This window comes from Camelus bactrianus, chromosome X (assembly GCF_048773025.1).
Source record: "Camelus bactrianus isolate YW-2024 breed Bactrian camel chromosome X, ASM4877302v1, whole genome shotgun sequence".
Classification (NCBI taxonomy): Eukaryota; Metazoa; Chordata; class Mammalia; order Artiodactyla; family Camelidae; genus Camelus; species Camelus bactrianus.
Window position 1 is genome coordinate 118,147,077 of NC_133575.1, and position 10,187 is coordinate 118,157,263.

A 10,187-nucleotide genomic window follows, 5' to 3' on the forward strand; every position below is an offset into this window, starting at 1 on the left:
TCCCATTCTGTAGGTTGTCGTTTTGTTTTACTTATGGTTCCCTTTGCTGTGCAGAAGCTTGTAAGTTTCATTAGGTCCCATTTGTTTGTTCTTGCTTTTATTTCTATTGCTTGGGTAGACTGTTCTAGAAGAACATTTTTGAGATGTATGTCAGATAATGTTTTGCCTATATTTTCTTCGAGGAGGTTTATTGTATCTTGTCTTATGTTTAAGTCTTTGATCCATTTTGAGTTTATCTTTGTATCTGGTGTAAGGGAGTGTTCTAGCTTCATTGACCATAATTGGGCCTGGCTTGCAGACGGTTCTGCACAATATGCAGGCACCACCCACAGGTGGACAGCTGCAGCACAACAGCCCCTCCCTGGACATTCCTCTGGGACATGGTGAAGGGAAGCCCTCCCAGGGGGCAGAACTTTGAGTGGTGCTGGTTGCTCACTTTGCTTGGAAGGAGAAATGGCCAGGTGTGTGATTACATACCAATCCATGGGCCCTGGCCAATGGTTTGGCTGTATGTCAGGGACTTGGAAGGAACATGATTGAAAAGTTGGTGACAAAGAAATTTGGGGAAGAAGTATGTGCATAAACCTCTTTATGGACAAAAAAATGTGTAGATATTGGTGTCCGATGGGAATGCTCACCAAAAGGTGACCTCAGCAGAGGAGGATGTTAATAATCAAGTTGATAGGATGACCCATTCTGGGGATTCCAGTCGGCCTCTTTCCCCAGCCACATCAGTCGTCACCCAATGGGCTCGTGAACAAAGTGGCCACGGTCGCAGGGACAGAGGTGATGCATGAGCTCAACATGGACTTCCACTCACCAAGGCTGACCTGACTATGGCCACCACTGTACTGCCTGACCTGCCAGCAGCAGAGACCTACACTTAGTACCAATGTGGTACCAGTCCCTGGAGTGCTCAGCCAGCTACCTGGTGTCACGTTGGTTACATTGGGCCACTTCTATCAGGGAATGAGCTGTGTTTTATCCTTTCTGGAACAGACACTCACTCACTCGGGATACGGATTTTCCTTCCGTGCACACAGTGCTTCTGCCCAAACAGCCCTCCGTGGACTTAGAGAATACCTCATCCGCCTGACAGTATTCCACACGGCGTTGCTTCTGATGCAGGAACTCCTACCACAGCAAAAGAAGTACAGCAACCGGCCCACGCTTGTGAAATTCACTGTCCTTACCGTGTTCCCCATCATCCTGAAGCAGCTGGCTTGATAGGATGGAGTGGCCTTTCGCAGACAGTTACAGCACCAGCTAGGTGGCGATACCCTCTAAGGCAGGGGCACGTTCTCCAGAAGTCTGCATATGCTCTGAGTCAGTGTCCAACACATGGTCCTGCTTCTCCCACAGCCAGGAATCGAGGGGAGGAAACGGGAGCAGTACCATTCCCTAGGACCCCTAGTGACCCAGCAGCAAAATCTGTGCTTCCTCATTCCATGACTTTGCGCTCTGCTGGCCTAGAGGCCTTCGCCCCCGAGGGAGGAATGTTTCCATCAGGAGACAACAGTGATTCCACTGTACCGGAAGTTAAGGCTGCCACCCAGCCACTTGGGGCTCCTCAGGCCTCTGAGTCAACAGGCAAGGAAGGCAGTTACTGAAATGATTGACCCTGACTGCCAAGGGGACATTGGACTGCTGTTCCACACTGGCCGTAAGGAAGACTGTCTGGACATCCCTTAGGGTGTCTCAGTATTACTTACCATGCCTTCTGATTACAGCCAACGGAAAAGTATAATAACCCAATTCAGGCAGGTCTACTAATGGCCCATATCCTAGAGGAATGATGTTTGGGTCACCCTACCAGGTAAAGAACCACAACCAGTTGAGGTGCTTCCTGAGGGCAAATGGAATATGGAACAGATAGTGGAAGAACGTAATTATGAAAGCAGCTATGAACATGTGACCAGTTTCAGAAACAAGAACTATAGTTGTCATGAGTATTGCCTCCTTATTTTGTTATGAATACATTTGTGTGTGTTTGTGTGTGTGTGTATGAAATGTTTTCTTCTCCTTCTTATCCTATTATATAAGTGTATTTAAGAATTGTTAACTTTACATCATATCATTTAAGTTTCAGGATATCAAGAAGAGGAATGAGCATCCCCCAAGGACTGTGTAGCCCTACTGGGAAAGGGTTATTGCCTTTTTGGTTATACATTGAATATTTGTATCATGGTAGGTCTAAGTAGGACCTGGTCCTTATCTTTATTAGGAGTTTATGGGTGTCTTTTTTCTTTAATTTTTCTCATTAAACTTTGTTTTAATGGGTCTCAAAATTCTGTGATAGATTTTTGGTCAAATTGTTTCCATGAAAAAGTAGTAATATTATAAACTAATACCTTACAACTGCCACACACAAAACAAACATTCCACAAAATACTCTCCTTTCCTTCTGAAGGTTTGATGATGCATTGTTATCATTAACCAGTCCTTTCCTATTAAACTGAAATGGCTGATTGAGACAAACAGTCCTGAGACCATTCTTCTACCTCTAAGACTGGGGTGGCAGGTATTGGGGATAATATTGATTTAGCCATTTGAGCTTTCTGGGCAGTGTTGGTGACCTTGCCAGCTCCAGCTGCCTTCTTGTCTACTGCTTTGATGACACCCCCAGCAACCGTCTGTCTCATGTCACGAACAACAAAAAGGCCCAGAGGAGGATATTGGACTTAACTACTTAAGTTACAGACTTAAACTCAAGCAGATGTGTCTAGGTGCCAAGTTCAAATATTTGTGATGGTTAACTTTACATGCCAACTTGTCTAGGCAATGGTACTCAGATATTTGGGCAAACATTATTCTAGATATTTCTGTGAGGTTTTTATTTTAGTTGAGATTAACATTTAAACCAGTGGACTTTGAGTAAAGATTACCCTACATATGTCAGTGGGCATCATTCAATCAATGAAAAGGCTTAATAGAAAAAGATCGACCTCCTTAGATGAAGAAGGAATTGGGCCTGCAGACTGCCTTAGATTCCAACTGTACCTCTTTTCTCCAGGCTTACCTGCAGATTTTGTACTTTCCAAGCCTCCAGAATCACATGAGCCAATTCTTTCAAATCTGTCTCTGTCTTGATATAGATCTATATCTTCATATATATCTGTGTGTATATATGTATGTGTGTATACACACACACACACACACACACACACACACACACACACACACACAAACAGCGAGTGCGCGTGAGAGCTGTTCCTTTTAATTCTCTGGAGAACTGTAATAATGCTTGTATATCCAGCACCAGGCTATGGTAATCCCTCCCCCGACCTCCTCAATGCAATTTCGGACTGGAGGTCTAAGGAGGCATTTCCTTAAGCCGGAACCCAAATGCTATCACCAGTCACACGTGTCCTAAGGACAGTAAGGCAGCCGGCCAGGACTGCAGCCCAGAGTGAAGAAGAGTGTACCCGAAAAAGGAAAAGCACAGAGGAGCATGCGCCCTTACCACCTTTGCAGTAAGGTGGACTAGGCTTTGGGGCTCCAAAGGACCGATCCTGGCGGCCAAGTGAGAGCACAGGACCAGGGGCTGAATCTGCCCGCCATGGGCCTCTCCCCTATTTCCTTAGCCATTGCTTCCACACTGTTGAAACAGAAGTGGAAAAGAATTCCCTAAAAGCCCCGCCCATTTTGAGGCGCTTAATTCAGAGTGACAGCGCTCCACACGGTCTCCCTCCCTCCCTCCCCTACCCCCAAATAGGCAAAACCAAACTCTGCTCCCAAAGGGCGTCCTTAAATCTCACCCCCAAAGATGAGTGCTGAACACTCAAGCTTCAGCCTAAAGGATGCACTTTCCCAAGCTGAATGATTGAGGGTGAGATTATGTTCTGAAGAGGTCTTGTTACCACTCCTCTCAAAACTAAAGAAAATAAAACTGAATTAAAACGACAAAAACAAAAAACAGCCAACTCGGTTTGCATGTAACATTCGGACCAAAAAGGCTTGGAACTTGAGTGTTTAAAAATGGAACGCCACCCCGTCTTCGGGGAACAAGGACACGGTCTGGCACATACAGGATCGCAAATACCAAAGAAGCATGCTGATTTTACGTATCTGAGTTACGTAAGAGTCGCAGAAAGATCCCTCCTACAAATGCAAGCTGTCACGTGGACTGCCCGTCCCTCTCGGAACAGAACCTGAACTGAGGATTCCGAGGCACGTCGGACGCATTTGCGCCGGAGCCCACCCCACCCGCACCCCAAGCCCACCCCCGGCCCGGCTTGGCACCGGACACAGGTGCACTGCAGCTGTCCGAGTAAGACCGCATCGCATAGGCTCTTTGTGACTCATCGCCTGGCGCAGCCCGCATCCTAGGCACACTGTCCATTTCAGACGGACGAATACGTCTGGCAGCTAAAAGGGAACTGTTTCTCCTTTCTGCCTCCTGACATGGAGAGAAGGTGTTCCCGGTTCATTGATGAAGTAAATCTAAACCGCAAGTTACGAGTCTCAGAATGGCTTTCACGGATTTGGGGCTGTGGCGGCAGCAACGTTGTACTGGATCAAATGATCCCACGGACGAAACAAAGAAAGGAGAAATTGGTTGATCACACAGACATCAAATAGGCTGAGGAATCAGTCACCACAAACAGATCACATAGCTCAGGGATTTAGCCAGACCTGTGCAAATTAACCCTCACTAGGGAACAAAGACCGGGGGGAGGGGGGTTTTGCAGGCGGGGTGGGGGGCTGGTAGGGACAGTTGGGTGAAAAGATACAGGGGTGACGGACTGTCACGTTCGTGCTGGGTGCAGGAAGAGAGCCATGTCCACCACTCCGATCCTATCATATTGTTTTTTTCTCCCACTATTGCGGAAGTAAGGTAACTTTTCGTCCACTTAAGTGTTAGGGTGGCAACAGGAATAAGGCGAACAAAGGCAGAACCTCCGGGACCATCGTCTTTTATTTCCCCCTAAACGCAAAGGTGGATGCGTGAGGTCTGGGAACAGGCGAGAGGGAAGGCACCGGGATCATGTGACTCGTCAGATCCCCTGGCCCGAGGGGGAGATGCTCTCCTGCAGCACGAGGTGAAGGAGGTGGTTCTGCTCGGCACTCAACAGCGGCCACATCTCCACCTGCAGCGACTTGACGGCTTCCGTGTCCTTCTCGTGGGTGGCCATGACCAAGGACTGGAGCAGCAGGAAGAGCTCCTCGGGAAGAGGGCCGCTAGCCTCCTGCCCGTGGCCGTCAAAGGCCTCCCAGCAGTATTTCTCCAGGGTGTGGGCATGCTCCGGCAAGAGCTTGGCGGGCGGCGGCTGCAGCAGGAGCAGCAGCAGCACGCGGGACACCTCGCAGCGGACCAGCACGTCCGAGAAGGCGCCCAGCGCGGCCGGGGAGGGCGCGACGGTCGCGGAGCCGGCGCCGGGGGGGAGCAGCGCGAGCGGCGGCGGGGCGGGGGCCGCGCTAGAGCCCGGCTGGGGCCCGGGCGGCGGCGGCGGCGGCGGCGGCGGCGGCGGCGGCGGCGGGGGCGGCTGCAGCGGGTGGCTGCCGTGCTCGCGTGCCAGGCGCTGCATGCGCGTGAAGACCGCCAGGGCGCCGTTGTAGTCGCGCGCCAGCAGCTGGCAGGACGCAGCGTCGCCGAGCGCCTGCAGCGCGGACAGGGGCAGCTGGGGCAGCTGCAGCTGAGCGGCGCGCTGGAAGTGGCCGGCGGCGGCGGCCGGCTGGCCCAGGTCGCGCAGGGCGGCGGCCAGCTCGAGGCAGAGGGCGGCGGCGGCGGCCGGCTGGCCGAGCTCCAGGTGCAGGCGCACGGCGGCGCCCAGGGCGCTGGCGGCGGCCTGCAGTGGCTCCCCGTAGGCGGCGGGGCAGACGAGGCGCTGGCGCGCTTCGCGCTCCTGCCGCAGGAAGAGGCGCGCGGCCTCGGTGAGCGCCAGCGCCTCCCCGGGCCCGTGGAACAGCGCCTGCTGGCAGCGCGCCACGGCCAGCTGGCACCAGGCTGCGTACGGCAAGCACTCCTGGGCGCGCAGCTCGCGGCCCAGCTGTGCGAACTGCTCGCCGGCCTCCGCCACGTTCGGCTTCCGGAGGAACCGCTTCTTCAGCTTGTTCGACACCTGGCGGTAGCGGGCCAGAAAGTCTCCGGCCTCGGGCCCCGGACCGGCGCCGCCGCCGCCACCCAGGCCGGCCGCGGACGCCGCCATGTTCGCCGTCTGGACGCTTCCGGGCGCGCTGACGACACAGGGCGCACGTGCGGGAGGTGGGGGCGGTGGACCACGACGTGCACTGCGTCCGCCCCGGCCCTCCGGGCAGCCGCGCCGGCTCGGCGGTCCCCGCCCTCCCGCTTGCCCTGGTGATATGCAAAACAGCCAGCTCGGAGGCCGGGCCGGGACTGGCTGCGGGCCGCGTATGCAAATCGAGGATCCTGAGGCGGGGCCTGGCCTGACGTCCGTTGCGTGTGTAGACCCAGGGTGCAGGGGCGCGGCCAGGCGTCCGCTGTTGCTAGGCGACAGTTTGTTTACGCAGGTTGCTACGCAGGGCATCTCCCAGCATCTTCTAGAGAACATGACCCAAAACTAAGCTCTTGACCCCACAGGAGCCTAGTGCCGACTTGGCATATTTCCTGATTGTTTCCCGCCCACCCCGTCCCCCATCACGCCTCAACCTTCCCGTCAAAGCCCCAGCCCCAGTGGAGTTCGCGCCAAGCGCTCGGTCCACGCGTCCATTCCGCACCAGAGTTGCCATCTCACGTCCGCCTATCTATTACGACGCTGCGGCCATGGTCTTGAGCGCCACCTCAAGGACACTGTCCTCCTGAAGACTTCCGCCTGGCTCTGACCTGCTCGGAGCCAATGGGGGAGTCTTCCGTCGCCCAGCCTCAGCCCAGACCCCACTCCACCCCTCCCCCATCCCAGTCGGCCTCTCCCATGCCCAGGGCCACCCCAGGCACTGTCCCCGTGAGACACCACTCCTCTCAGTCACCCCCCCCACCACGTCCCACCCCCTAGGCCAGACCCCTGCCACCGCCCCAACCTTCCAACGAGGGATGTTCCACAACCACCTCCCCCGCAAAGTGACTGAAGCATGCGCACATGGGTTTCCGAAAAAACACTATTGATTTCCAATGACTTTGCCCAAGGCACCAGGCAGGCCGCGGCTGCCCCGGCTGTGAGCGGGCCTGGTGCCCGTCGGCCGAGGCCCGGAGCCCCAGGTCATGTTGGGCAGCTACTGCCGGGCCGGGACCACTTGGGAAATGGTTGTGGTCCCAAAGAAGCCACCGAGGAGTGCACTGTTGTGGACCGCCAAGTCCACGAGCTCTGGAGTGATGCGCCTCCTGCTGCTGTTGTGGGCCTCGTTGCCCGCCAGCTCCAGGACCTTGGCCGCCAGGTACTGGATGATGGCCGCCATGAAGACTGGTGCGGTGGAGCTCAGGCGCTGGGCATAGTGGCCCTCTCGCAGGAGGCGCTCCATGTGGCTCACGGAGAACGACAGCTCGGCTCTGGTGGTGCGGGAGCAGGAGCGGTTCCACCTCTGGTGACCATGGGATGACCCTCGACGGCTGTTTTCCTTCGGCATGCTGGGCGTAGGGTGCGGTTTCTCCCACTGGCCTAGCTCTGCGGTGCGGCGGGATGCTGGGCGAAGCGGTGCGGTGAGGTGCAGTGGGATGTGGTTCGGTGAGATGAGGTGCGGTGGGATGAGATGGCGGCAGTTGATCCCAACGTCTGCAGACAGCGGGTATCCAGGCCTCTACTCCGCAGCCTAGCGACCATGGGCTGGCCCCTCATTGGTCAGGGCGCACGCCCCGTGACACGTAGATCCCGTGACGTCACTGCTTTCCCATTGGCCCTCAGCCCCCACCCCACCCCCCGCCCCCGCCCCCGCCCCCTTGGGCCTGGGCTGGCAAAGAAGTGGTGCTGGCAGGACGCTTGCTCACTTGCTCGCTGGACCCTCTCTTTGAGGGAACTCCCACTGTCCATGGGACGGGAACTCTAGGATAAGAGCAAATGGCGGACGATCCAGTGGTACCAAGTATACACTGGCGGTGTTGGGCCACCGTCACGGCCATCTAATTCCAAAACGTTGAAACCACCCCCAAAAGAAGCCCCTGTATCCGCCAGGCAGTCATCCCCGCTGCCCCCGCCTGCAGTTTCCCCCACCCCACTCCCACCCCCATAGTCCCCAGGCGACCACTAATCTGCTTCCTGTCCACAGAGGTTGGCGTGTGCTGGACACTTCCCGGAGACGGAATCATACAATACAGAGGTGGCCTTTTGGGTCTGGCTGCTCTCACCTAGCGTAACGCTTTCATCGTGGTTCATCCACCTGGTAGCACAATCAGCACTTCATTCCTTTTCGTGGCCGAATAGTATTCCACCACATGGCATGACCACACAGGTTGTGTATCCTCTCCTTAGTTGATGGACATTTGGGTGACCGCCACCTTGTGCCTGTTGTGAATAGGCTGTGGTGAGCGTTCCTGGACAGGGTTCTCTTTGAACACCTGTTTTCAATTCTTTGGGGTTTATACCCATGAATAGCTTTATGGGTTTACTTCTGGTCTCTTCATTCTACTCCATTGATCTATGTGTCTGTTCTTATGCCAGTACCACATAGTTTTGATAACTGTAGCTTTATGCTAAGCTTTGAAAGAGGCAAATGTGAGTCCTCCAGCTTTTTTCTTCTCTCCCAGGATTATTTTGGCTATTCAAGGTCCCTTGAAATTCCACATGCATTTGGGATTGGCTTTTACATTTCTGTAAAACAGATCATTGGGATTTCGGTAGGGGTTGCAGTAAATCTGTAGATAAATTCGGGTGGTATTGCCATCTCAACATTATTAAGTCTTCCAGTCCGTGAATGCTGATATTGTTCCCTTTTTGGGGGTCATTTTAAACGTCTTTCAGCAGTGCTTTGTAGTTTTCAGTGCACAAGTCTTTACCTCCTTGGCTGAATTCATCCTATGTATATTTTATTCATCTATCTTATAACTGTTGTCAGTTTTACGTTTGGACTTTTCATTGCTAGTATATGGAAATACAACTGATTTCTGTGTGTTCGTCTTGTGTACTTCAACATTGTTGAGTGTGCTTATTAACTCTAATAGCGTTTTGTGAATTCTTTAGTGTTTTCTGTACATAAGATCATGTCATCTGAGAACAGAGATAGTTTTACTTCTTCCTTTCCAATTTGGATGCCTTTCCTTCCTTCCTTCCTTCCTTCCTTCCTTCCTTCCTTCCTTCCTTCCTTCCTTCCTTCCTTCCTTATTTCCTTCTTTCCTTCCTTCCTTCCTTATTTCCTTCCTTCCTTCCTTCCTTCTTTCTTTCTTTCTTTCTTTCTTTCTTTTCTTTCTTTCTTTTCTTTCTTTCTTTTGTTTCTTTCCTTTCCTCATTGCTCTGGCTAGGATTTCAATGACAGCCTTGAGTAGAAGCACTGAAAGCAAGCATTTTTCTTTTGCTCCTGATGTTAGGGGAAGCACTTTCAGTCTTCCACCACTGAGTATGACATTGATCAGTAATCAAAACCTCCTAATAAAGAAAAGACCAGGACCAGATGATTTCACTGGTGAATTCTACCAAACATTTAAAGAATAATTATTGACAATCTTTCTTAAACTCTCCCAGAAATTTGAAGAGGAGGGACACTCCCAGACTCATTTTATGAGGCCAGCATTACCCTGATATCAAATCCAGATAAGAACACTACAAGAAAAAAACACTGCAGGCCAACATCCCCAATATATATACATGCAAATATTCTCAAAAAAATACTAGCAAACTGAATTTAGTAGCACATTAAAATGATCATATATCATGGTCAAGTGGGACTTATCCCCAAGGTTCAGTGATGGTTCAACATATTCAAACAAATAAAAGTGATAGACCACCTTAAAAGAATGAAGGATAAAAATCATACTATCAAGTCAATAAAAAGGCATTTGACAAAATTTGGCACTCTTTTTAAAATAAAAAGTCTCAACAAATTAATTTTCAAAAGAACATACTTCAACATAATAAAGGCCATTTATGATGAGCCCTCAAGCTAACATCATACTTAATGGTAAAAGTTTAAAAGTTTTTCCTCTAAGATCGGGAACAAAACAAGGTTGCTCTCCAGTAATCCTGCTCTTGGGCATATATCCCAATGGAACCTTACTTCAAAAAGACACCTGCACCCCAATGTTCATAGCAGCACTATTTACAATAGCCAAGACATGGAAACAGCCTAAATGTCCATCAACAGAT

General features: G+C 52.1%; 2 protein-coding genes across 2 annotated transcripts; both read right to left on the reverse strand.

Annotated features, from left to right (window-relative positions):
- Nucleotides 1-3,924: 3,924 nt before the first annotated feature.
- On the reverse strand, nt 3,925-6,503 carry LOC141576291 (40-kDa huntingtin-associated protein-like). The gene has a single exon (XM_074359104.1). The coding sequence runs from the start codon at nt 6,486-6,488 to the stop codon at nt 4,998-5,000; it is 1,491 nt and encodes a 496-aa protein (XP_074215205.1). The 5' UTR covers nt 6,489-6,503; the 3' UTR covers nt 3,925-4,997.
- Nucleotides 6,504-6,554: 51 nt separating this feature from the next.
- H2AB3 (H2A.B variant histone 3) lies at nt 6,555-7,793 on the reverse strand. The gene has a single exon (XM_010972030.3). The coding sequence runs from the start codon at nt 7,519-7,521 to the stop codon at nt 7,171-7,173; it is 351 nt and encodes a 116-aa protein (XP_010970332.1). The 5' UTR covers nt 7,522-7,793; the 3' UTR covers nt 6,555-7,170.
- Between the last annotated feature and the right edge of the window lie 2,394 nt (nt 7,794-10,187).